This window comes from Lepidothrix coronata, unplaced genomic scaffold (genome assembly GCF_001604755.1).
Source record: "Lepidothrix coronata isolate B3197 unplaced genomic scaffold, Lepidothrix_coronata-1.0 Scaffold242, whole genome shotgun sequence".
NCBI lineage: Eukaryota > Metazoa > Chordata > Aves > Passeriformes > Pipridae > Lepidothrix > Lepidothrix coronata.
In genome coordinates, this window is record NW_016690422.1 from 922,774 (window position 1) to 949,647 (window position 26,874).

Here is a 26,874-nt window from a genome sequence, read left to right on the forward strand (position 1 = left end):
ATGGAGTTGCGTCAGTTCGGAGTCAGTTGCTGAACATCAAACTTGTTTGCTCTCAGAAGAGTTTAATAATGTGGAAGTGCAGAGGGCTCCATCCTGCTGTCTCATCCAGGGGGATGCCAATGTACCTCTGCTGTCACATCAGAGTCACTGCATTTCACCTGGATGCCACGTGAGGCCCGGAGAGCCCCAGGCAGGTGGTGATGGTCAGAGCTGGGGCAGGATGGGGCACAGCAGGAAGCACTTGCATTTCTTAAACAATTCCCAAGGCAATGCACTGATGGAGTGGCTCTTTCTAAGGAAAGTGAATTTGTACATGACTGGATACACAACTGTAACCTGACTGAACAGTGAGTGACCAGAGCAGGCACGGAAAGCAACAGCAAGTACTTGGTACAATGCTGAGAAACTGCCACAGGTGCTTGTAAACCTGCTGAGCATTTTGTCACTGAAGACTTTTTGAAGACTTTAGTACTTCCTCCTTCTTTGGTCTAAAATTAGAGCCCAGACTAGAAGGGGAGCAGGGAGGAAATCAATACACTTTGATGGCAGTCACTAGAGCTGCGCTTTTTTAATTGAGGCAACTAAGAACTGGCTTCAGATGCTTTTGGCTTCCTCCTGCCTTTTATAAACTATGAGATACAGTGGAATTACATCTCCAGCTTCGCAGCACAAAGGATTAATGGATGTTTTAAACAGTACATAAAGCTGTCAGAGTGCAGCATAAGCTCATAACAATTTGTGTGATGACCTGTGGGCTCTCAGGTGCTGAGACAACAGCTAAACTTGTGTGGAGAGAGCTGAGAGGCAAACTCCATGTCACTGATGAAATATTTGTCTTTATAGGCCGGGTTTCCTTTTTCACCTCTGGGTCGGAGAACCTTCACCGTGTGGAGAAGGTTCACTGGGGCACTCGCTTTGCCATCACCATCTCCTTCACCTGCAACCCAGAGCACGGCATCGGGGATCCAGTCCTGGGGTGACTCCTCTGGGGGTGGAGCACGAGGGCAAATGGAAGGAGAGAAGCCCTGCAAGAGGAGAGGAAAAAGGGAGATGACATCTCTTGTTACCCCACGTTCAATGAGAATTGCCCAGCTGTATCAATGGATTGTAATACACTTTGTTTTCACGTGACCTTTTCCTTAAGGACCATCTCAGATCTGATGCATTCTGAAAATGGTTTGTTCTGTCCCAAAGGGACAGGCTACAAAGAGGAGTTCTTCACTGGGCTCTTCATTCTTTTTTTTTAGTACTATTTTTTGAAAATTCTTCAGTTTAAAAAATACAAACCATCTTTTGGGCCATGCCTTGATATGTCTCCCTATGCTGCTGTTACCTGTTTAATTCTTTAGCCTTTTCAGTTACTCATGTGATGTAGAAAGTTTAACCTAAGTTAATTGAGCAAGGTGAGTGTTATTTTGAACATACTTCCTCTTGAGAGGAATGGATTCTCCTGAGCATGGGCATTAATGGGCAGTACACCTGGGGTTTGGCTACTGGGACTTACTTGAACTTCTGTTTTAACTGAACTACTACTATTTTTTGCTACAAACAGGGACTAGTTAATACAAGGTCAGCAATGCAATTCTCTGGCCAGAAAGCCTATTGCTTTTGGACTGCAAATGCTTTGTGCAGGGAATGTCACTGCACTAGATCCCTTTGATCAGAATGCAGCATTCCCAGCTTGCCTTGTTTCCTTTGGATTTCCATGAAAATGATCAGTCTCCTGGTTGGAAGCCCAGTGTTAGGGTTATTAAGAACTGTTCATGGAGATGGCTTGACCATGTAACCCTGTACATTGAATCAAAATTCAAAAGGAGAGCTGGGCAGAGGTAACCAATCCTCTGGATTCATCTAAGAATTCCTCATTATCCAGTGCCCAGGAAGGGCAGTGGGTTGGGAGGGGAAGAGCTGAGAAAAAAGACATAGTTTTGTTGAGATTTGCCATAGGCCCGTCCTGGCCTCCTTAGACTCAGTCCTGCAAAGCCTGACTTGCTGCCTGGAGGGCTGGATCTCAAAACCTCCTGAGCCTGTGGGCTCTGAGGGAAACTGGTGTCCACCTGCAGTTGAATTGTGTCCAAAGCAATGTTTTAGCTGTTTCAGAAAGTCTCTCAGTAGCTATTTTTGGACTTCTCTTTTTCAGTTTAGCATGAAGACTTTTTTTCTGTTGACTAGGACCACTGGTATTCCCTGGATAATAAACTGCAGGGGAGCTGTGTGATTTGCAGTGCAGATAAAGGAACAAAGTGTAATCTTGCCAACAACCTTGGTTTCTTCCTGCAGTCAAAGATTTCTGTTGTGGGTCAGGGAATTGATAAATAAACTGTAGGAAAACATAATTTTTTTTCTCAGTCAAATTAATTAGCAAATGTTGATCTGTTATATTCCTGGGATGTATAATTTCTATGAAACACTGAAAATCTGGGAATGTGCTTTGATTTTTAATTTTTTTAAAAAAAATTCTATTCATACAGTTTTGATTCCTTAATCTACCTTTTTATGGAAATAGTAAGTATTGGGGGGATTACCCTGCAGATCAGTATAAAGAGGAATGGTGACAGGACACCTGGCCTTGTGAGTGCTCTCCCTGGGCACACCAGCAAGGTTAAGCCTCTGTCATTTGATTTCTTTGTTCTCAAACCTGAAAAAGGCTTCCTTGTCTGTGCTAACAAGGAAGGATTGTTAAAAATGCTGGATGCAAGGAAACAATAAAGTCAATTGCGTTTCCTATTGAAATCCTTGCCTCAAAGCCTGTTTATTCCAAGAAATTTGAATTACACCCAGGTTTTAAGTCTCTGTGAAGGCAGACCAAGATCACCAGCAACTGCTTTACTGGATTGAAACTTGATTGCTCACATTGCTTTGGGATTCAAATGTGCCTTTTCCAGAACAACACCCGACAGCAGTGGAATCTGAATATGAATGGAGCTGTGTGATTCACACTGGGATTCAGCCCACTCAAGAACTCCTCTCTGTAGCCTGTCCCTTTGGGACAGAACAAACCAAATCCTCACTCCACTATAAGGTTATTGCAGCCCTGGCACTGGAATTGCTGTGCCACTTGTCCACGTGTTTGCTGCTCACTCCTGGCTGTCATGCAGGCTTTGAGGGGCACTTTTGGAGCTGCCCTCTGTAAAATCCTGCTCTGCAAGGTCATCTCAGACCCTGGGGGAAGTCTCATCTCATCATCTCGGGTTTTCATCTTTGGCAGATCCTGGTATCTCCCACAGCCGGTGCAGCTCTCCTGCTGGGACCTGAGTGACATTCAGAAACAAAGTCAAGATGGTATTTGTCTTTGGGAGTCTTTAAGCTTCAGTAATCTGGTCAATATGATGAGCAAACCTGTCACTTGAATTTGCTGGATAATTGTCTGCTGCACCCGCTATGAGAATTTCTTTGGAAAAGAAGCACAATAATTCCATATGCTGTATGTTTTAGTCCCACTGAGATTCTTCTATCTGAAGCTTCAATATCTGGACTACAAAAAGCAATATCTAGATCTTGGAAGAACTTAAATGGCAAATGAGGAAGTAAAATGCAATCTAAAAGTTTCTGAATGCAGCCTACAGCAGGAAACCAGTAATTGCAGAAAGGCTGATGTTCCTGGGGCAGAGTGGAAGTTGCAGAATTCACTGATGTTAGAAATCAATTTGGCTTAATTTATTTTAGGCCCCTTAAATACCCTGAATACCTTTTTATTAAGGGTCTCTCTTCCCGGTTCTTGACAGATAATTCTGCATTTGAAATACCTGAATTTCCTTCTGTCCTCTCTGTGGTTCAGCTGCCCTTTGCTACTGGGAACTGCAGGGCTCTGGTTCTTAGAACTCTCATTAGGCCCAGGACAGGACTTGTTCTGTTCAAGTAGCACAAATCTGATGCCAAGCTGCTGCAGAGAAGTGCTCTTAATTAAACACATGGTGATGGCAGAATGTGGCTTGATGGTTCCCAGTTGTGTGAGGACCTTTTTCAAAGAGCCCTCGTGGTTAGAGAAAGGTCAGCACTTGTGCAGTGTGAACTGGGGCTGAGTCCTGATGGTAAAATTACAGCCTTGCACCTGAAGGTGTACCTGCTGCAAGTATTTGGGAACGTTGATTTGTACTTTAAAAGGAAATTATTTGTAAGGAAAGGGAAAGGCTGCTGGTGTGAAAAGTCCCAGGGTGAAATGGAAAATACAGCAGAAGAGCAAGCCAGATTTGAATCCCTACAACAGGACTGACTGAAGTCTCCTGAGGACTTCTGTGAAGTGGTGCTGCTTCTAAAACTAATTTCCATTCAAAGGTTTTGCAGAATATCAGGAACTTTTGAAAAATGAACAGGTATGTGACTGGATGATGTTTTCAGTGTAAACCTGCCTTGCATTACTGTAGCATTCTAGGAACTTCCTGGCATTTCTCAGGTATAACATTTTCATTGTGCAGGCAGCTGTGGAATCACAGGTTTTAATTCCCCTGAAGGTTTGGAAAGGTACATTTACGTTGAGATTTTCCTGAATATGGATTGTCCCCCTGGAATAAACTGCACTCCATCTTAATGAATGTCAATCCAGAAATGTTTACAAGGGTAATCTATTTACAAAAAGATTTTAATTTGGATTTATAGCAGAAATTTAGCTTCCTGTCTTACTTATTTTTAAGGTCAGCATCTCAGCCAGGTGCTTTCTGAGGCTGTAGCACATAATGATGTGCACATTAAAATAAATGTAGCTGAAATGGCATTGATGATGACTGTGCTGTCAAGGAAATCTGGTTTTGTTTCTTCAATTGCAATTCTCAGTACCCTTGAATGTCTCCTTTAATAGCTTTCCTTTCCCTGGTAAATGAAGATGACATTGTTTTTAATGTAATAGTTTCTCATGTTCCTCCCACATCCAGATATCCTTGCACAGTGTTTACAGGAGAATTGGTTCTCTCTGACATGCTCATGTGGAGCTTTGTGCAATACTTTTGTCCAAATTCTAGGAATTAACCCAGGAGATGCTGCTGGAGGTCAGAGCTCTCTGAGAGGGGAAGAATAAATACAACCAACCTCCCTCCTTCAAGGGAAAAAAAAAAAAAGAAAAATATATCCCAACTCCTGTCTCTCCTTTTTGAGTCTCTGGTGTGGAAATCCAAGCAAAAACATTCCAAGAGCAGCAGAAGAGTTATTTCCTCTCTGAACCACAGATGGCTCTGGCACATGGATGGTCTCAGCCTCATTCAGGAAGGCAGATCAGTCATCCTGGGAAACCCAGCTCAGACTCAGGCCTGGAGTGGTGGGGAATCCTCTGGTGAGTGTCTGTTGCTCCTTCTAAAACACCAGCAAGAGCTGTAACATCTCTGCCTTATCTTGTTTTTTGTAAACATTCTTAGGAAGCTGAAAGCTAGTTTTAGATCATGTTTGCTGAAACCTGCCAGTCATCTCTCTTTTACTGATCTTTAATTTATCCCCAGAGTATCTGTGTGGGCATTTTTTATCTTCCACGTGAGTGTTGGTGACTTCAGGCTGGACTGTGCAAAGAAAATAACTATCCTTTTTCCAAAGTGCACATCTTTGTGTGCATCAGCTCCCCTCCAGTCCCTCATTTCATATCTCACTTCCCTCCAAACACAGCTCAACTTTTACATGTAGGAAGAACTGAACAGGGTATAATAGTCCATTATTTATCCATTGACTGCCTTGCTGGGACTGAAGAGGAGCTGGCTTTTTCCTCTGACCCTTTTAGCCCATGTGGGGCATTAATCTTTAAGAAGAATTCCTAACTCAATTTTTAAGATTTCTCATTATTCAGCATTCATTTTTTTCCAGCTACTCTCTTATTTTTCTTCCATTACAGGCACTGTCCATATTTGAACCACCACTCTTTATTTCACAGATGTTTCTTTCCATCCTGCCTGTTTTCCTGTAAAGCTGAAATAATGACAAGGTAGGGGTCTGTTGTTGAGCACTCTTGTCTTTCATGATACCTTGTGGACAATGAGCAAGGAATTCTGAAACAGAAGCTACAGAAAGGAGGTCAGAGCTTGGGACTAACAAGAAATGTCTTGCTTGAATAGTTCTTACTGTGGAATCAATAAAGCAGCTTGGAAGTACCATCCCCTTTATTTTTGTAACCTTTAGGTGCATCTAAACAAAGGAAAACTATCAAAACAGCTGGGTTTAGTGCTGGATAATCCAGAGGCTGCCCAAGGGATCTGGACTGGTGGAATCCATGAGTTGCCATGTCAGACTTATTGTTCATAATGAACTGCACTGAGACCTTCACCTGAGACTTGAAGCTGAAGCTCAGTGATGTGAAGCACAGCAAGAGCACGTGCCTGAAACCACAGCACCTCTTTTTGAAAGAAATATTCTACTTAATATTCTATTTATAGAGAGAAGCTGGGATTTGTGGAGCTCATGTTACTTATTTCTGGGAATTTCTTATAACAGGCCTTCAGTGTTAAAAAAAAGCTCATTTTAGACACGGATACCCTTCCTATTCTTTTATTAACAACCAAAAAAAAAGCACCAACTAGGTTCCTGAGGCTTGATTTTTCTGGACAGACACCTCGAAGACTTGTCTCTTTCTCTTTCCTCAGTTTATACAATTATTTTAAGCTGTTTATGTAGGTGCCTGGACACTTTGCTGCTGACTCCACAGAAAAAAATCCTACTGTTTTCCTTTGAGAGTGCTTTTCACTGCCAGGGGAAGGTCTCTGGGTGGATTCCTACCTTGGAGGTGACCTCCTCAGCATATTAACTTGCCAGCCAGACCATTAAATCTTGGGGGAATAAACAAAGGCAGGTCCTAATGGAGTCATTCTGCATGTCTTGGCTCTGGATGGTGGTTCCTTCCATTCCCTCTAGCAGACAAATGTGTTTATTTCTGATTTATATTAGTGAGGAGGAGACATGTTCTGGGAGTCCTCCCTGCATAACAGGGCTTTAATTGTGATTCACTGAATAACCTCATAAAAAGAAGGCCACATTTTACCAGGTGATTCAGAACTTAAAGGGCTGCTGTGAAGTAACAAACCTTGAGCCCGTTTACAGTCCTTGCACTTCTCAACACAAAAGCAGTGAGAGAAGGGATCGTGCACTTGGAGGATTTCGACTTCACTAGGGGCCATAAATGTGTGTTTTCTTATTGGTTCCTTTATTTTAAAGGAAAATAATAAATTAATTTGGGAGTCATTCCTTTCCACAGGGACGAATATGATCAAAATAATCTGTGCTTTACTGGTATGGAAACAGAAATACAACAGAAGTAAGTCAAGCAGAGGGGTAAGTTAAATTTCAGACTGTGTTAGGCAGGGAGCAGCTGCAGGAGATTTCTCCCACACTGACATGTCTGTGTCAATTTAAATTGACATTTTCTCCTCCTCCTCCTCACTCTGCTGAATTGCTTCATTAGAAGATCAGACAAAGAGCTGCAAACTGAGAGTTTTGAGGCAGCAAAGCTCTTGCTGGTAAAACCTTCCATAAAACTTTCAACAGGACCTCTTCCTCAGTACCATTTACTTCAGCTACTTGTCTTGGCCATCAGGTGATATATGTATAGCATTTATTTTACTTTTTCTGAAACTAGGCAGAATTTAGACCTGTAAATAAGAAATAATCCAAGATTACATTCAAACTGAATTAATAAAGACATCTAGAGAAAGTTTCTCTTTGGGGGGAAAAAAAAGGTTTGAAAAACTTGGATTTTCTGGAACTCTTAAAAAAGAACAGAGTTTTACTGATTTGTTAATCCTTTAGTTGGAGTGTAGGGAGTATGCACCTGCTCTTCAGTACTCTCCACTGAGGTTCTACTCTGCTTTTCCATGATCAAACAGTGTCTGGAAATCCAGTCCTGCCCCTGCTCATTTTCCCTTTCCAATTACACATTTTGATGGAGATCTTGATCCATTCAGACCACGAGCAGGCACTTCTCTGCCTCAGCAGCAGCACAGAATAAATGCCTGTGGATTTCTCAGGAAGGCTGTTCCCATCTCAGAGTGCCCAGCTGAAAGCACAGCTCGGGATGAAGAGGTGAAGACTCACTCCTGTCACATTTATTAGCGCCTTGAAGTCTTCCATCATCTCAGCTGCTGCCTCTGAGCCTTTTCCCCTCAACAACTGGAACTTGAGACCTCTGGGCTTTGTTTTCTCAATGCTTTTAGCACCTCCAGATGGCTGTGAGGCAGTGAACTCCAGCATCCTGCAAAAATTATCACTTTCAATACAAGTTAAACACCTTTTGACTCTGTTGCTAAATTTTCACATAGGCTTTGGAGAACTTGTGCTCCTCCTAATCATTCTCCTTAGATTAAATACTTCAGCCATAAAGCATGCACGGAAGGGCAGCAATCAAAAGCCTCTCCATAGCTGAGCTGTACAGGGAGACATTTCTGAGATGTTCAGGGCTAAATTAACGATTCTGTCCTCTGGTCAGGCTTTGTGATTTGCAGGATCTGGGCGAGGCAGAAGGGAAGGTGTTTGATGGCCTGACCCTGGAGTGGGAGGTGTAATGGTTTTGTAGTTGTGGGTGCACTTCCAAGGCAATAAAGTTACAAACAGGGCAAGGTCATTAGGAACAGCAACAGCCTCTTGTTAGACCATTTGACAGAATGGCAAAAAACCCAGAAATCTTTGAGCCTTAAAGCCTTGTTTTTAATGAATGAAATGCAATGAATAAGCCAGTGGGTCAATTAACTTTAATACCATTGTTATTGTCTGCCTCTCCCCTGCCCATCAGCTGGACAGGGTTAATGACCTTGGTTTTATTTTCTTCCAGCTTGGATGGATGTGCAGGGGCTGGATGTGCAGCTGGAAGAAGACTCAGTCACTGCTTGCTCCAGACACCCACAGCTACTTCCCAAGTGCAGATGAGGGCTTGTTTGTACTGCAGAGGAGACAAAGGTGGGAATAGGACTAGGATACTCCAAATCTTTTAAATAAATAGATTTTAGTTTTCTAACACTGATGCCACGCTTGCTGAATGCATTCTGAGCAGTCCAGCTGCACCAGGCTGTGTCACTGAGGAGACGGGGATTTTGCAGTTGTGTTCAAGGCCCTGAAAGGGGAGGACAGCCTGTGTACATCTGAGCCAGCTTTAGTCATGGAGCGTGCCAGGGGTTCAGGTTTGCATCAGCATGACAAATAAAATCTGTCTCTAAATGAACAGCCTTGAAATTGCAGAATTACCATTTTGTTGGGAAGAACGCAGGTGTGGAAAGAATGCTTGACTTAATGAGCTTATCTAATCTCAGTCTCCTCCAGAAGTACTAGCCTGACTGTAAATATTAAAGTTCTTCTTAGAGATAATAGCCAGGAATGCTTCCTAACCACATGAGGATTTACCACTCCTAAACAGCTAAAAAGCTGAAACTAATCTGAAGTATGAAAACTCCATAAAACTGAGTATTTTGCAACACTGGTGTGTTGGAACTACTGTGCTGGGCACTTCAGCCAGCCCAGACAGGGATTTCTGCAGGAGCCTCAGGTGCTGATTGCTGCTCCTCTGTAACCCTGCAAAATAAGTTTCAGGTTGTTATTATGGTCCCTGGGTGAACTGCAAGACTTTTTGTAGTCTTTATCCTTCCTGGGGACATCTGAGAGCAAGGGAAGGCTCCTGCCAGGGCGGTGCCACCAGACCCCTCCGGTGCCCGGGGGTGCTCCCGTGTCGGCTCAGCCGCACGGCTCCTCTCCAGAGACAGTTACTCTAAACACTGGAGGTGGTGTTTATCCTCGGGGCCAGGACTCCATCAATTTGTCCAGTTTATGTTGGGAAGAGACAGTAAAACTGATGCTTACAAGAATTCTGTCTGCACCCGCTCCAGCCAAGAAAACCCTCGCGTCCCTCGGCCTGGGGACCACCCCAGGAGGAGGTTTGGGGTCTGGTGAGGGCTGGAGGGTTTGCTCTGGCTGTCAGTACAAAAGGCAGTGACAGCTGGGATGGGGAGGACACATCTGGAGACTCCAAGAGGTGGTGGCAGCAGAAGAGACCCTATTGGGAGATATTATTTGGGATTTTCTGTGGGACTCGGCTGGACATTGCAGGTGGTGGGAAGGGTGAGACCTCCTCCTGCTGTGGAGGTGCTGAGAAGGAGCAGTTGCTAAATGTGGGTAACACTGAGTGCTGAACAAGGTCTGACATCCCAAATGATACTTGATAGGAATTGATATCACGTGGATAAACAGGATGGGGAAAGGTAAACTCACTGCTGGCTCAGTGACTTTGGCAGAGGGTGGGATCCCTTCACCAGCAGAGACTGGAATAGCTTTGTAGAGACATCTCACACAGTATTGAGAGCTGAGATCAGTCTGCAGCCCTTCTCCAGCCATCCTTTGCTGACAGGGCTCTGCAGTTGTTGACTTTTTGTCCCTTCTTGGGTAAGGAAAGGAGGCTGATGGGAATTCATGCTGCCCTGGTGTGCCACGGAAAGATGCTTTGACAGGGACACTTAGCAGGAAGAAAAGATCCTGACAGCATTGCTGTCATCCTCCTCCCAGCACAGTACCCCCAAAATCCAGCAGAGAACTTAGGGGAACAGAGGAGTCTGTGGCTGCCTCAGTGCCCAACATCCACAGAAACCTGGGAGATGCCCACTGGGAAAGTCACTTGCCTGGTGCAAAGCAGCTGCTTTATTGATGTACTGTTTAATTGTTTTGCTAAAGCAGCTGTCTCTGCCTTATTAATTTAGAAGAAATGACTGATTGAAGAGAAAACACTAATTCTAACCCAGACTTCACCTTGATTCTTTTTCCTTTGGGGCAAAGAGAGAATATCCCGTAACACTTCTCTACTTGAAATCACAGGGTCTCTTGAGGACCTGCCTTATACCTTGTCCTCTTGTCAAGAAAAAGGGATTTTTTTACAATCAACCAGATCCCACCAGGAGCTTCCTCATCTCCTCAGCATCCCAGACTCAGAACAGACGAGCTCTGTTAATTTAGAGCAGTTTGACAAAATATTCAGTTGAGGCCCCAGTGGAGTACTCGAGGAGTTACCATTCCACATCATTTGTCCTGCCTCTGTGAGAGCTACAACTCTTGACAGGTTTGGATTCCATTTCATTTCATTCAACAATTTTGTAACCATGGGTAACAGCACAACTGATGTGGCTCTGTGCTGCTGCAAGGAGGCTGTCGAGGTTGTCAGGTTTTAAAATCAACCTGCTTTGATGACTTTTCTCCTCTGCAGCATTGACCTTATGGAGTCTGCTCTGAAAAACTCGTTTAAAAATTATTTTCCTTTTTTTTTTGCAGCGTTTGAACTGAAAGCAAAATAGAAGTTGCTCATGGATACCTTTGCAAAACACTGGTACGTTGCCAGACGTGCGAGATCTGGCTTGTTCTAATATCTTCTCCCTAATAGAAAAAAATAAGTTTACTTTGTTCTGAAGTGTATTATGAAGGATGAGGTTCAGAACAGACTCTTCCTTCCTTCCTCTGACAGACAGGAGTGGAGGAGCAGTGACCTCTTGGAGTCTTTAAACCATTTGTCACTTGGGAGTGCAAAGGGGCTTTGCTTTTTCTTTTTTCTTCTTTCTGAACATCTGCCCTTGACTTCCGTGCTGGGAGGAGGGTCCCCTTTTCATGAGCATGTGCCAGCTGGTGGCCACATCCCATCTGCAGCAGCACTTACACCCCACTGACTGTGCACGAGGACTCTAATGTATTAAAATAATCTAAGGCAAAGGATAAAAGCACTTAAGCAACAAGCCCAAAGCAAAAGAATTATTTTAAATCCACTAAGTCGTTGTTTTAAATAAAGTTGTGCTCGTCTTGAGTCAAATGCTACCTCCCCCTTTAGTCCTTCCCTCAAAACTCTCCCCAAAAGTCCTCAGTTACAAGCCTCCCTGAATTTGCAAATGGATATTTGACATTCTTGGGACAATAGTAGAGACATGGCATTAAGCTGTAAACACTTTTTTTTTTGTCTCGAGCACTGTCTTGAAGACTCCCCAGAGCCTCTGGAAATCAGTCCAAGCTCCAGAAAGCATCCCCTGGGTGCTAAACCTGCTCTCTAAGCTTTAAATTGTCAAAAACCTCAAACAGAAGAAACACGTGCACAGCAACTGTGTTAGACCAGCAGCAACAGAAAAATGTTGAGGGCTCTAAGGATTTTCTCCTGCTCACACTTTCTGAGCTCTGTTACATGCTCAGACTTTGCTGTTCGGTCAGTTTTTTAAACTGGATGAGATTTTGGTCCCAAAAGTACCTGGGCACTTACAGGTGAGTTGTTTCTAATTAAACATCTTGCTGGAGACTGATGGCAGCTTCGGAGGGATCTTAATGAACGTGAAGCCAAATGTGGAGGGGCAGAGCTGGCAGGGAACAAAGCCATGACACCACGAGGTGAGGAGCAGAGTGTTCCTGCTTCCCCTGGCAGTGCAGGTAGGCAAAGGTTTCCAAATGTGGGGAAGGTGAGCACTGTTCTGGAAGGCTAAATTTAGCAGCGATTAAACGAGCTCTTAATTAACCAAATATTCCTCCTGCTCGCCTTTCCAAATTATTCAATAACTGAACAGTTATAATGAGCTCAGTACATAATTACCATCCATTCCAGGCATTGCCCTCACCAACTCCAGCCTTTGAACCCACCAGCTGTTAACGTGGGAGTGAAGTGCATCAGGTGTGAGTCAAATAATTGAAAACTAAACAGGAAAACCCCCCACAGGTTCCAAGGCAGTGTAAGGAAAATGCCCCCATGCTGAGCCTGTAACTGTGTCGTCCCTTCCAGACTGAAGATCCATCATAATCATCAGTGTGGGTCAGAGCTGCAGGACTGCATTTTCATGGGTGCTCTGGCAAGGATGTCGATGTTGCTGATGGTTGTTCTGCCTCACAAAGCTTCACAGAGCCTCCCTGGGGGCTAATGGGCAAGTCTAGGTGGGGAAGCCACCACCTTACTCACTGACCAGAAAGGGGAAAGCAGAAGGCAAAGCCCAAACCCTCTGAGAACATAAGATATTTCCAGCTGCAGCGGGGTAGAAGTTGTTTGGATTGTGAATTCAGCCATTTATAGGTCTGTTAAACAAGAACAAGCTCAAGGTGTATCGAAGCTTTTCACCCATGGTTTTTAAAACACATTTGAAGATGTTTCACAAACACTTCTTTTCACGGCTCATCAGTTGCATCAGTTCAGCTGCCTGGAGGTGGGCAGGGAACCTGATCAGGACACGAAATAATTACTTTTGATTGGAAAAAAAAAAAAAAAAAAAACAAAAAACCCCAGCGCTATAAAGTAAAATGACTTAATCCTTTAAAACTACAAGGCTGTGAAACCAGATGTACCAGCTTCACTGAGGGGACAGGAGTGGAAGGTGGAGTAAAGTTAAATCATATTCCTGGCTGTCACACAGAACTTGTCTAATGGAGTGGAATGATTTGCTTATAGCAGTCCCACTTGCAGGAACGTGCCAGCTTTCTGATCAGGTTGTGGAAATCAGTAGAGGCTTCTGCCTTCTATGTGGGCAACCTGAAACAGCTCTGAAATGCAGGAGGTAAGAAATTTCCCCAAAGCCTTGAAACTCTCCCAGGGTATCAGAGTGTGATGGGTGGTGGTTTTAGCTGTGGAGCAAAGCAAGGGTGGAGCAGAGTCCTGGGAGAGGCTCTGGATTGTTGCTGAGAAGGAAACGTAACACAAAGAAAGGACTGAACACGCAGGGACAGGGAAAAAAAGATAGGATTAAAATAAGAATGGCAAAGACAGCAATATGCTAAAAACAAACCTTTTACTGCACAAATAACCTAAACAGTCATTTTTGATCCATGATCTTTCTGTTCAAGCTCCTTCCAACACAGGCAGGAGATTCCATCTTTAGTGAGTGATGGGAATGCACATTGCTCAGGCAGACTCTGGGATAAGGTCTGTAACTGTACCTAGACCCTCCACAGACTGAGTCTCAAACACATGCCTTGGAGCTCTCCTGAGATAAACATTTACTGGAGAATGTGACAGGAGACAAAAATGTCCATTTAGATGTTGTTTTGATGATTTTTTTTGAGTTCTAAGCTAATGTGCTTCTGCCAGCGAGCTTTTCTATTTCATTCTGTGCCCTGACACTGCCAGAGGGGCAGGGACACCCCACTCCTGCTGCCTCTGTAACTCCTCGCCCTGCAGGTGGGTTTAGTGCTTATTGTGGAGTTTGGAGGCTCCTGGAGTGACTGGTTTTGCTTGTGAGCACAGTAAATAGGGCAAGAAGGGAGGAGCACTTGCAAGGAAGTCGGGCTGGGGCTTGGCTGCACCTGGAATGGGCACGTGGCTGTCACCAAGGCTGGTTCAGCACCAACATCCTCACAGGAGGTGAGATTTTAGGAAACCCTAAATCTTGGGCAGCTAAAAGTGCCTGGGCACATGCTTTCCCCCAGAGCCCCTCAGGTGCCCATCTCTCCTCCCCCTCCTACTTCCACACCAGGTGTAAACCCTTATTACCAGGGTCAGCGTGGAGCTGATGTAGCATTGCCTTCCTCAGGCTGCTCTCAGCCTCAAGCCATTTCTCTGTGCTCTCATTAATGAGTAATTCAGTGTGACACATTAATTATTTCACCATTTTGCAGGTAGCTGTTGAATCCTTTCTCCCCACGCCTGAGGCCCCTCTTGTCCTGCTCCCATGGGCCCCTCTGGGACTGTGAACACAAGAACTAGAACTGGGGGGACACAAACAGTTTCCCCACACCACAGAGTTACAGATTTAAAGTTTTTTTTCTTGCCTTTCATTGGGCTGAACCCAAAACTTCTTACTTTTTTTTCCTGAATAACAGACATAGACAGTGAATACCCAGAGCACACAATGCCCAGGAGAGAAAATACTCATTTATATGGATGGAGATAAAAGCCCAAGTGATGCTCCAGCCCTGTCCCCCATCCCTTCACTGTGGTTCCCCCACCATTTAAACCAGATCTGCAAGGAGCTCTTCCTCTACCACTGGGCACTGTAGGCTGTGGGGCTTCACTTTCTCATCCAGCCTAAGAGAAGTTGCTTGCAAAGACTGAGGCAGAGCTTTGAAGTCTGAGAGATGTTTGCCACAATAAACTCGCCTTTGTATTAAAACAAACAAACACATTGAAGCAGCCAAGCAAAGTTACTCCGTTGTTATTTCCTCTGCTTCTGTTGTTGGGAATTAATTGTGCTGTGCCTCAGGCAGGCGGAGGTTCCTCGACAGATTTAATCATTCTAAAAAGATGCCAACAACAAAATGACAGGGAAGTTCTGTTGTGTTTAGCAGTTGGTAATGAGTGTTGGGATAATTCTTTCTGTTCAGCCTCCTCTGCATGGATAACCTGCTGTTAGAGCAGCCTGAGGCACAGGCTCTGCCTTTTACCTCCACTGACCCCAGTGCTCCCAGCCTGTAATGTGGGGAAGAAAAGGCTCCCAGGAGGTAAAGAAGAAAGATTTTGCTTCTCTGCTGTATCTCCTGCTATTGTTTCTCACCCGAGGAAGGTTTTAGAGGGGGTACCGATGCACTGAAATGATGATGCTTTTATCAGGAGGCTGATTTCAGCTGCCATGGCTGGGGGTGAACCATCATCTTCACTGACCAGCTCCATAAATCAAATCCAGAGAAGTTCTGGGACACAGACATTTCCTCTGTCCAACCATGAATAGCTAACCTGAACCCTAAGTTATCCCTGCAAGGAGACATTTTCCCTTCCATCCACAGCATCTCTCATCCAAGGATTTCAGAACCTGTCACACAAATCAGTGACCTCCTAAAACACCCATATACAGACAGTGGAAATAATGTCACTGTTTTCTAGGCACTCAGTGAACAGCAGGACAAGAAGTGCCTTCCCTGAGGTAATTTTCTAGGAGAATCCAGGACTTCTGAGCTCCCCCCATTTCAGTCAATCTTCTCTTCAGCTCCAGCTGCCTCAACAGGCATCTCCAGCACCAACCCCCTGGTAAACCTCTCCTGGATTTTATTCACTGTCTTGCTCTAAGCCTTGCCTGAGTTATCAGCAGTGTCAGTGCTTTCAGGATGAGTGGCCTCAGAGCCCCCACCAGCAGGTGATGTGAAGGGACATAAACTGATCCCTTGAGTGGGATCAGGTAACCACAGTGACCACAGGGCAGGTGGGGGCTGCGGACTCCCTGTGTGTTCCTGCTACCAGTCCTTACTCTGGACACTGCCCAGGGGCAGAAAGCTGCTTTCAAAATGTGCTGGCCTGAGGTAACCAGGGCTCCAGCTGATTTTATAATAACGCCATTTCCGTAAGATATTCCCTTCTACGGTGTTAAATGAAAGGAAAAACCACAAAATCTGTTACAAAGAAAAAGCAGAAACTCAGTTTAAAGCTGGGGGTTACTGGGATTTTGAGGAGTGTCATGCTGGGAGCTGGCTGCCAGCCCATGCTCTCCAAAAGGAGGGTGCTGTGGGAGCTTGGCACAGGAATGGGGCTGCCTGTTGCTGGGCACAGCTTGTCTGGTGGGACCTGCATCTCTCTGGAGGTTTAGGTGTCCTCTCCATGAGTGTCTTCAGGGGTGCTGCTGCCTTTCCTCGTTTAGCATTTGTACATTACAGTTAGTACATTTGTACATTTACCTTCTCCACTCTTTCAGATATTTCGAGGATGGGTTCAGTGTACCCCGAGAAGTAATTGTAGTGCCTTATTCCAGGAGGCTCCATGCAAGAACCAGCCCTGTGCTTCTCAAATGCCAGGCTGATATTTAAGAAAACAACAGGCATAGAAGGGGTTGTGAATTTGCTGTGAATGTGATGGACGTCCCTGGTTTGCAGGAGCACACAGCTGAAGGGGTAACTGTCTCTAACAGGCTGTGTTTATGGACACACCACATTTAGCTTCAGGAATCTCCCTTGCTTTGTTTGGATGAAATCATGTTTGGTTCTAGTTAAGGATTCAGGAGCCGAATTCAAGATCCTAACGGGAATGCACAAGGAAAGACTAACAGGGACTGGCCAAAACAAGCTGGGACAAACTTGGCAGATTTTACTTCTCCAGCATTAGCCCCACTTTGGTTTTAGAACTGTTTCCTCTGCCAAGCACAGCTGATATCACTGGTGCTTTGATTTTGCACAAACTTATTTTACTACTTGTATTTCGATGGAGGGGTTTGGGTGGGATCTTCCACAGTATTGACGTTCAGCCTTCCCTAATAAATTCAACGAATGCTTCTTAACTCTGCACCTCATTTCTCACTGTAGAAGCATTCCTGGTGCTTACCAAAGTGTTCCATTCAAATTAAAATATAAATTATAAATGGAGAGAACCAGAAAAGTAGAGCCCAAATGCCAGAAGACTTCTACAGGATTCATTTCTCCCTTTCCTCTCTTAATTGTCCCTTTCTTGGGTTGGGGAACTAAAGGAAAATGTTACAGTTTTGCTATGGTATATTCCATTGGGAACTTTTTGTTTGGGGACAAGATGGCTCTAGTTGGGACCATACATCAGAAAACTCAGTTTTAACCATTTGAAACCTTCTAAAATTAACTCAATCTCCCCCAAAGGTGATATATGCCAACCAGAAACTCGGTGTGAGCAGAAAGCTGCATTCCTGAGCAGAAATATTTATGATTTTAAAAACCCCTTTTGAAATATGACCCATTTAGGATTTAAATATACCAATATCTAATATAAAATTAATGTACTAATGACTTTTTTCCAGTGTTGGGTGTCTGACAGAAACTTGTTGCATCCCAGAGGTTTGGCTGAGTGAGTGGTTGCGATTTTGCTCCGTCTGCTTTCACAAAGCTCAGTCTGAGCCATCCAACCCCACCCAATACTTTGCCACCAACTGACACATCCTTTCTCTCTGCTGAGCTTTAGACACATTCCCAAACAAGGGCAAAAAACTTGTATAATGATAATAACAATAACTTTAAAGGGTACTTATACCCTGTGGAGCTGCGGCTACTATTTTGAAGACAAAGCAATATATTTCTTCTAAGCCACAGCAATTAACTCTGAGTCTCTCTGTTCCCCAGAAAATCTTGAAACCAGCAGCAGAAACCAATATTATAAGGCAAAAAGCCCCAGCTGGGCTAAACTGTAGTTAATCACCAGCTCTGGGTGTCTCTGTGGGTGCTGGCTGGGAGGATGCTGTGCAAAATGACAGGATTCAAGTTAGTCTGGGTTTGGCATAGGAAGAAATGTGGGAGAGGGAAGTTAGTGCTTGGAAGTAGCTTTTCTCTTCTCAACACTCTTTTCCCCTCCAGGAGTTGCAGCAACATTCCACTTTAAAGCTGTTAAATGCTCTTATGTAGTCGGGTTGTGTCCTGATTCTGTGCAACTGTTTGTGTTTTAAAGCCTGAACTAAAAAGCAAACTGTCTTCCCGACACCTCGGGATGGGAGATCGTTGCTGCCACCAGAGGGACTCCGGAATGCGACGGGAAAGCCGGGAGTCCTCTCCTCAGACAAACTTCCCAGCAAAGCTGCCTGACTTTCTGGGGCTGCCCTGAGGGTTTCTCAGGTTCTGCGTTATCTGTTCCCACGGCTTGAGGGCTGGGCTCTGGTGTGAGGTTTATGCACTTTCTCCTCTCATCACACTGGTGATTATGAATAGTTTATAACACATTATTCACTCAGTCATCCTGCTCATTCTCCTTGGTTAATGCAATGGCAGCAAGTTGTGCATCTTGCTGGTAGCCGAAGGTACAAAATGCTCATAAAGTGCCCTTTCTTTCACTGGTTTCCCTGGTATTTAGTCACACACTCAACACCAAAATTGCCTGCTAAAACAGGAGTGTGAAAAAGTTAATTATTTGGTCAGATTTATGATTGAATTGTAATGTGGGGCTTTTGAGCGTTGATTGCCAATTCAGTTTTAAAAAGTGAGGAGAAAGATGTTAAGAAAATGTGTGACTGAAGGTAAAGGCTGCAACAATTCCATAAGGTTCAGATGGATTCTCACCTGTCCCACAAAGGACTGGCATTTTGGCTTTTCAAGTGAAAGTGGAAAAATTGCCATTGCAGCAGCAGATACCACCTGAGATCAAAGAAAGAGAGAACACTCAAGATGAAACTGCTTTTCTTTCACAGTTCAGGTGGGCTTCCTTTTTTTGTTATAAATCCCTAAATCCTAAAGGGTGTTGGAAAATATTTTCTAGTGATTAAACTATTTTCTTTCCTGCAAAGCATGTAGGCAGTTTTGCAGTGACAGCCTCTGTCCCATCAAGAAATAGGATGTTGCCTTTGCTAAAACTCCCATCTCCCACGTTGCTGAAGAAGCAGCTGTGTCACTGAACCTGCAGCAACCTTACATTTGTAATAAAAACCCCCAAAGCATTAAGAACCACAGGATTACAATGATTTGGGTATGACAAATGATCCCAGGTTACACAGAGCTTGATTTCCTGGAATGTAGAATAGCCAAAGTCAAATTGTTTTCAAGGAACTCTCCATGTGTTGTCCAGTTACAGCCCAACTGACCCTGTAACTCAGTCCTGGCCTGAGATGATTCAGATTTACCTGAAGTGGAACAAAAATACAAAGAATTTGCCAAGTCTCATCATCCAGATTCTGGTTATGTGTCTATCTCAATTTCTATACACTTCTGTGACCTCTGTGGTTGTGGACACGAGATGTTTCTAATCCATGATTTTGGGAATCCTGACTCATCCTTTTCAGTGCTGAGGACAGGTAACACCTCTCCCTCTTGTGGGAAATTGCCTGAGCTGCCTTACAGCAGGTTTGCATGGCCTGCACACAGGGAAATGTGCTTAGGAATGCTGAGATCCCAAAGCTAAACCAACACCCTCCCCAAAATTCTCTGGGTACAGGTAAAACACAGCAGGTAAAACTACCCCTATAGCTTTGTGTCAGCCCCAGACAGGACTCTGTGCTCCAGACAGGCAGCAGCAATCCCTTTCCAAAGCGAGCTACCAGATTAATCTGGTTTTGTTCTTAAAGGAAGATACATGAAGACTGTCTCCTCATTCCCAAAACATGAGCACACCAAGAACAGCCAAGGATTGCCCAGTTACAGAGAGGAACTCAGTTAGAACATCTGCTCTTGCAGGATATTTATGAAGTGGATCAAACCTACTGACTTCTGGCAGTTTCACTGGTCTGATGGCACAATAAGAGGGATGTTGTTTATGTAATTCATCTTTTAAATTGAGCTCTGATCCCCAGGAGTACAAGAGGCTCCTGAGGAGTCGTGTTTGTGAAGGTCTGAACTGTGTCTGCTCCCTGTGCTGCTGCAGAGTCATCATTCATCACACACAGCAGCATCCTGGGGCTGCTGGCCAGTTCTGTGTGTTAAACAGGCTCCCCTCAGCCCCAGTGACGTGCTCTGTGGGCATCATCCAATGGACTGGTTCTCTGGATGGAGTAACCTTGGAAGGGTTTATCAGAGCCTGATGGGAGAGAGGAGCAGGGCTGGGATGGGGCCGGGATGAAACACACTGGCTGAAAAACCCGGTGAGAGACAAATGTCATGGACTCACAGCCTGGTCTGGGTTGGAAGGAACCTCAAAGCTCATCTTGTTCCACCCCCTGCCATGGGCAGGGACACCTTCCACTAGCCCAGGTTGCTCCAAGCCCCGTCCAACCTGGCCTTGGACACTTCCAGGGATGGGGCAGCCACAGCTTCTCTGGGCAACCTGGGCCAGGGCCTCACCACCCTCACGGGGAAGAATTTAATCCCAATATCCAATCTAACTGTGCCTTCTTTCAGTTAAAGCCATCCCCACTTGTCCAGTCACTCTAAGCCCTTGTCCACAGTCCCTCTTCAGCTCTCCTGGAGCCCTTTAGGCACTGGAAGGGGCTCTCAGGTCTCCTTGGAGCCTTTTCCTCTCCAGGCTGAACACCCCCAGCTCTCCCAGCCTGGATCCAGAGCAGAGGGGCTCCAGCCCTTGGAGCACCTCTGTGGCCTCCTCTGGACTTGCTCCAGCAGCTCCACATCCTTCTGCTGTTGAGGACTCCAGAGCTGGAGGCAGCTCTTCAGGTGGGGTCTCACCAGAGCAGAATGGAGGGGGAAAACCAGCTTCCCTGACCTGCTGGGCACACTTTTTTTGAAATATCCAGTATTTTGCCTTTCATGCTCCTCCATGAACCCTTTGATGTTTGATGCTCTAACCATGTGGCACAGAAGGCACATCCACGACACACTGTTCACAGCACTGAGCAGAGTAACAGAATACTTTCTGGGGGCTGAGGAGGTGTCTTGGGACGTGTCCCCCAAATCAACCCCTTCTGTTTGCTTATGCCCACATGAGGTTACAACTGCAGACCTCATCTGATCTGCATTTTTATCTCTTCTTTTCTATGCAGAATTCCTTTTCAGCTTCCCCTTGTTATTAATATGTTTTCAGGCTGGATGGGTTTTTAACTTTTTTTTTTTTTTAAAGCAGAAAGCACATTCCTTTAAAACTCTTTCTGATACCTACCCAGCTCTTCCATCATCTGCTTCCCCTGACATACCTGTTAAGAGAGATACACTGTGCCTTGCAACTATTTTGTACATGGTAATCCCCCATCCTTTATCAGCCTCCTAACGCTGTGAGTGGCCTCCCAAGGATCTTCTCCTCGGGCCAAGCAAGAGACATCAAGAGACATCAGCTCTGTGTCAAGAATCCAAATGGCACGTGCAACACCTGGAAGGGATGCAGCCATGCTTGGCTCTGCCAGGACATCTCCCTGGGAGCAGGACAGCCCAACACACTCCACAGATGATGCATGTACTCCAGCCTTCCCACACCACCTCCTGAGCTCAGCCTTATCTTTGTTATTCTTATATGGGAGTGACTTCCAGCCTCGGAAATGGGAACCGAAGGAAAAGTAACAGTGACTTTAGAATTAATAATTTAAAAAGTCATTATTTTCTGAAAAATTCCCAGCATGAACTGTGTGCTAGTCTCCCTGTTTTATAAGGAATGGGCACTGTTAGGTCTATTTAAGCTGCCCAGCTTGGTAGTCAGTGCAATACTGGAACATGACAAAGTGGTCCCCAGTGTTTCAAAGACAGTCCTGGGGCTAAAAGTAGTATGAGCAGGTGAGTTACTTATTCCCCTGTCCCCAGAAAGCACTCCAGCAACTGCACCCCTAAGAAGAACGCCTGGTGCCAGGCACAGGAATGTGCTTCCTCACTCTGCATCCCACATGTGCCCTGCAGGGTTCATTTTTCTGTTGGTTGGGTGCACAAAATCCAGCGTGTCCCTGTGCCGTGTTCTCTGCTCCCAGTCCCTGCTGCGCTGTTGGCGCTTTGTGTCTCTGCTTTGGCACAAACACACCCCAAAGTTTGGTGTGGGACACGAGAGGATCATCCAAGGACATGGGATTGCAGTGGCACTGCAGGGCTGGAGTGGGACTCTGCTCAGGCAGATGGGGGCTGGAGTGTGTAATAAAAAAGTGGGAATGACAGTTCCTTACACTGCTGCTGCTTCACAAGTCCCTGGGCATCACTGGCTGCTGACAATAGTTTATGCAACTCATATCATGCTTTACTTATCCCCAGAGTCTGTCCCAGAACAAGGAAGAGGAATATCAAACCAAACTTCATCCCCACAGCTGGGAACAGCAGCTTCTGCCCTGACAAATACAACCCCCTGAGCTGGGTGGAGAGACCAGGCGAGGGGAAGCCTGATGATGGTCCATCTTTAATCAGCGTTTATTTTATAAACTGACATTTTACAATTGTTTAAATGCTTACAGGCATCTGTGGTGAAGGTTTACTGTGAGATGCCAAGTAGGGAGAAAATGAGTAGAATACATTGAGGCAAAATGCTTTTGATCAAATGTCATGAAAAAGATTGTCTCTTTTATGATGAGTTTCCTGATAAAGGATTCAGTCATTTTTATTTTAGCCTCAGGTCTTTGAGTGATAGGATTAGAAGACATTTTTTCTTTCTTTCCAAGGTAAACGTTCAGGTTTTTCAAGCCCTGCTGACTTTTAAGAAAGGGACCAACTTAAAAAAAAAAAAAATCAGTGGCAAATTCAAATCACCTTAGGTGGAAACCTTTAAAAATTACAAGGGTTTTTTTTAGGTAATCCTGTGGCTTCTGACAGCTTACCTTGTGGTTTTTGAATGCTTGGAGTTGGAAGTGCTGCTGCAATGAATTTTAAAAGAGAGACTTTAAGCTTGATGAAACTGTAGTGCACCGTAATGTAACAGGAAATAGGAAAGGGGGCTTAAAGGTCTCTTTTTACACTCCAGAAATAGACAGTGGTAACACACAGGGCAAACCCAAGGCTTGCAGCTAAATTGAAGCAATATTGGGCCAATTTCAGACTTCTGCAGCTCTGACCCAGCTGTAGCCTGAAGACAGCACTGAGAAACCACACGGGAGAAATGGTGTGTGGAGCTGGATCCGGGCAAAACTCAGCAAAGCGTGGAAAGAGTTTGTGTCAGAACTGAACAAAGTATCCACCTCAACTTCTGCACCCAAAACCCTGCAGGGTTTGTCCCAAACGGCTGCTGGCTCCCAGCAGGACCCCTCCAACAGCCCTAAGCCAGATGGGAATTCAGGCTCATCTCATAGTACTTGGGTTCAGGCAACTTCTTGCCCCTCACTAGAGAGAGCGAGCCAGAAATGAGTTTTGAGGCCCCTTCAGGGCTAAGGTGTCCCGAAGCCCTACCTTGGCCAGACGCTCTGCTGGTCCCGGTGTGTCCGGAGCGCCTCCTCCTCCTCACTTGTCCTTCAGCGTGGCCATGCCCAGGGCCTCCGAGCTGTAGTCGTACTGGTTGCTGGAGGACATGGACCGTCCCCAGGAGCACTGCAGGTTGGAGCCCCTCTTGCGGAAGGACGACGTGAACCTGTAGAAGTTGCGGTGCCTGTTGCGCAGGTACTCCCGGTAGTTTTTGGTGAGCAGGGTGTAGAGGAAGGGGTTGATGCAGCTGTTGCTGTAGGTCAGGCAGGTCACCAGGTAGTTAATGCACTTCTGGGTTTGGGTGGTGAGCTGCAGGGAGCTGCTGTAGAGCCGCACCAGCTGCCAGATCCAAAACGGCAGGAAGCAGGCCCAGAAGACCAGCACGATGCTGAAAATCATGATGAGGACCTTCTGCCGGGGGGACCTCTTGCTCTTCTCCTTGTGGGGGGGGTTTCTCTGGGACTCCAGGTAGGTCCTGGCCAGGCGTGTGTAGAGGAAGCCGATGATGATGCCCGGGGCCATGATGCTGGTGCTGAAGAGCACCGTCAGGTAGGTCCTGTAGGCATCCACGCTCCAGGTGGGCGCACACATCCTCTTCACCTTGCCCTCCGCCTTGCCCCCCTCGGTCAGGGTGACCATCAGCATCATGGGCAGAGTGAGCAGCAGCGACACCGACCAGACCGCCCCCGCCGTGACCTTCCGGTAGCCCCGCGACCGCTTCAGGGTGTCCAGGGGCCGGGTCACGGCCAGGTAGCGCTCGGTGCACATGAGGGTGAGGGTGAAGATGCTGGCGTGCATGGTGAGCAGGTCCAGGCTGAGCAGGATGCGGCACCCCAGGTCCCCGAAGTACCAGTCCTGCGCCAGGTAGGTGCAGACGATGAAGGGGATGGTGGAGAGGTAGAGCAGGTCGGCCAGGGCCAGGCTGACGATGGAGCTGTACATGGGGGCGGCGCAGCGCGCCGAGTGGCACATCACCACCAGCGTGTAGACATTGCCGGCCACCCCGGCCACGTACATCACCGACAGCACCGTCCCGAAGGCCGAGGGGATGAGCAGCGGGCCGCCCGCGGGGGCAGCCCCGCCGCCCGCCGAGGCGTTGCCCGCCCCCGCCGCCGCCGTCCCGTTGGGCTCCATGGGCGGCGGCGGCGGCCCCGGCACAGCCGCTCCGGCCCCGCCGCTCCGCGCCCCGCCGGCGGCCGCTCCGCCCCGCGGGAGGCAGGGCCGTGCCCCGGGGAAGGGCCGCCCCCGCGCCCCGGGGCTGCCCCGCACCGGCAGCGGGACCCCCGCACCCCCGTGGGGCGCGGAGCGGGCGGGCAGGTGCCCTCCGGGCCCGGGGAGGGCTCCGGGGCGAGGGGAGCCGCGCTCAGCCCCGCCGGGGACCCGAGCCGAGAACGGGGCTGGCGGAGCCGGGAGCGGGTCCGGAGCGCCCCGCGGAACGAGCCCCGCGGAGCAGCGGCGCGCTGCGGGAGCTCCCGGAAAAGTTTTCCTGGCCGCTCCGCTGGAATCTGGCTTTGCCTTCTTCCCCCGGTGGCATCGCTGGCGACGGGGTTCGGTGCTTTGCTTTCAAGTCATCAGGCAAAAAGAAATGTCAGCGGCCAACAGGGAGAGCCAGAGGCAGCGGCAGGTGCCCGGCGCACGGCGCTCCAGATGCGCCCGGAGAGGCTGAGAGGGAGGTGGATGCGGAACCGGGGCTGGAACAGCCTCTTCTCGCCGTGGCAATAGCTCCTCTTTTGAATCTTGCTCTGAAAAGCGTGGCGATGCTGTAGTAAGATTTAAAATCGAGCGTCAGTGACGGCTGATTCTCCTGAAGAGGGGGAAGCACAGAGTGGGATGAATGAGGTTCACGGAGACAACTTTTCCCCTTAGGCTGGAAATCTGGGGACAGTTGAAAATCGATAAGCACCTTACATTTCAATCTTATTTTAGAGAAAGCAGAGATTAGTGCAATCCACAGTCAAGGCACAGCTTTTCAAGACTACTAGAGTGCTGTATTTCCTCAGCTCCCATTGATTTCCAATAGGAATTAACTGGCTTTTAAGCCTGCAAACATTTCTGTTTAAACCAGAGTGCTAAAATGAGTGCCATGTGTTTATTTGCTTGTTTTAATCCCTACTCAAAGTGCTTTTGTGCAAACTGTCAACTAATTCCCTGGGGCGTGCTATGAAGTGGTGAAAGTCTTTTTGACTTGTAGGAGCAGGATTCAGCCCCGTAAAAATACTGTTTTGAGTACTTGTTTGTAATTTGCTGTGAAATGAACACACACACATACATATAACTGCTTTCCTTCATCGATGTTTGTGTCTCTCTCCAAATGCTTAAAGCTATATTCAGTAAAGAGCTGGCTCAAACACGATTTGAATGCTGGTGAGGGAGAAGAATCTCAATTCAATTATTGTCAGGCAGGGGTTTACTTTATCAGATTCAGCCATCGCACCAACAAAGTTTAAATCCAAGCGCTGAGGTGGAGTTTTTTTTTTCACTGGAAGTTTGAACTCCAACCCATGCCAGTGCCCTCAGCAGCCCTGCATTCCTCTGTGGCAGCTGGACCAAGCAGCTGGGAATGCAGGCGGATACTTTCTGAGGGCCAAATCCTGCCTGCATGGCAGTCAAGGGGATTGACTGCCACAGACTTCAAGTAAGATCCGGGTTTGGCATAAATAGATCAGCTCTGAGAATTAGGTTGCATGCAACTTTTGCAGTCCTGTCTCCTGCTTATTTTGAAGCTGTTCTCTCACTGGTTTTGTATGTCTTCATTTAGTGGCCAGGACAGAAGGCAAAAAAAGCCAGAACAGATACTTTTGTCACCTGTTCTGTTACCTGATTTGTTTTGGGTGATCACATGAGATGGCAGAGGTAAGCAGAGCAATAGGTTCTACTGGACAGAGAGTTACTTCATCTGTTTAGTGAATGACTGATTTCAACTTCCCTTTTTTCCTTCCAGCACAAAAATGTTCAATTGAGCAACACGAGGCTTAAGTGAGTCTGCGAGACACTTGTTCCCTTGAACATGTAGGATACACACATGTATCCATGGGAACTTACTCCTGTTAAACCCTTAAAAAATCATTTGCTGCCTGAAGTCATTCTGCAGCACAGCAAAACCTGTTCTCTGAGCAAGAGACGCTTCTCCCCTCCAGCCCTGTGCTCTCACCATGCACTGAGTCTCTTCTGCACACCCACAAGCATTAGCAGAGCACTCGATAGCGGGTGGACTTGGGCCTGGAGCGTGTGAGAGATGGGATCGATCAGAATTAAAAAGGGGGGGATGCAGGAGTCTGGAATAGTGATGTTTCCCATTTGTCTGTGTACACAAGGAACACATCCTTCAGCAGTGTGGGTGACAAGCTACCACAAGGAGTGGTGAATTTTCCATTTCTC

The 26,874-nt window shown here is 46.4% G+C and overlaps 2 protein-coding genes and 1 long non-coding RNA gene across 3 annotated transcripts in view; 2 read left to right on the forward strand and 1 right to left on the reverse strand.

Annotated features, from left to right (window-relative positions):
• The window catches only part of OGFOD3 (2-oxoglutarate and iron dependent oxygenase domain containing 3), a 35,118-nt gene extending 32,385 nt beyond the window's left edge, over window positions 1-2,733 (forward strand). The window contains exon 9 of the mRNA XM_017834834.1: window positions 844-2,733. Coding sequence (XP_017690323.1) covers window positions 844-980 — 137 coding nt within the window. The 3' untranslated portion in view covers window positions 981-2,733. The remainder of the gene's footprint in view (window positions 1-843) is intronic.
• Window positions 927-24,630, reverse strand: LOC108507163 (urotensin-2 receptor-like). Its single transcript, XM_017834864.1, has 2 exons — window positions 23,485-24,630; window positions 927-1,025 (listed from the first exon to the last, which is right to left on the reverse strand). Exon 1 carries the CDS (start codon window positions 24,628-24,630, stop codon window positions 23,536-23,538), a length of 1,095 nt encoding a protein of 364 aa, XP_017690353.1. The 3' UTR covers window positions 927-1,025; window positions 23,485-23,535.
• On the forward strand, window positions 11,057-15,788 carry LOC108507164. Its single transcript, XR_001878012.1, has 3 exons — window positions 11,057-11,090; window positions 11,206-11,260; window positions 15,704-15,788. It is a non-coding gene; the product is annotated as an uncharacterized LOC108507164 (long non-coding RNA).
• Window positions 24,631-26,874: the final 2,244 nt, after the last annotated feature.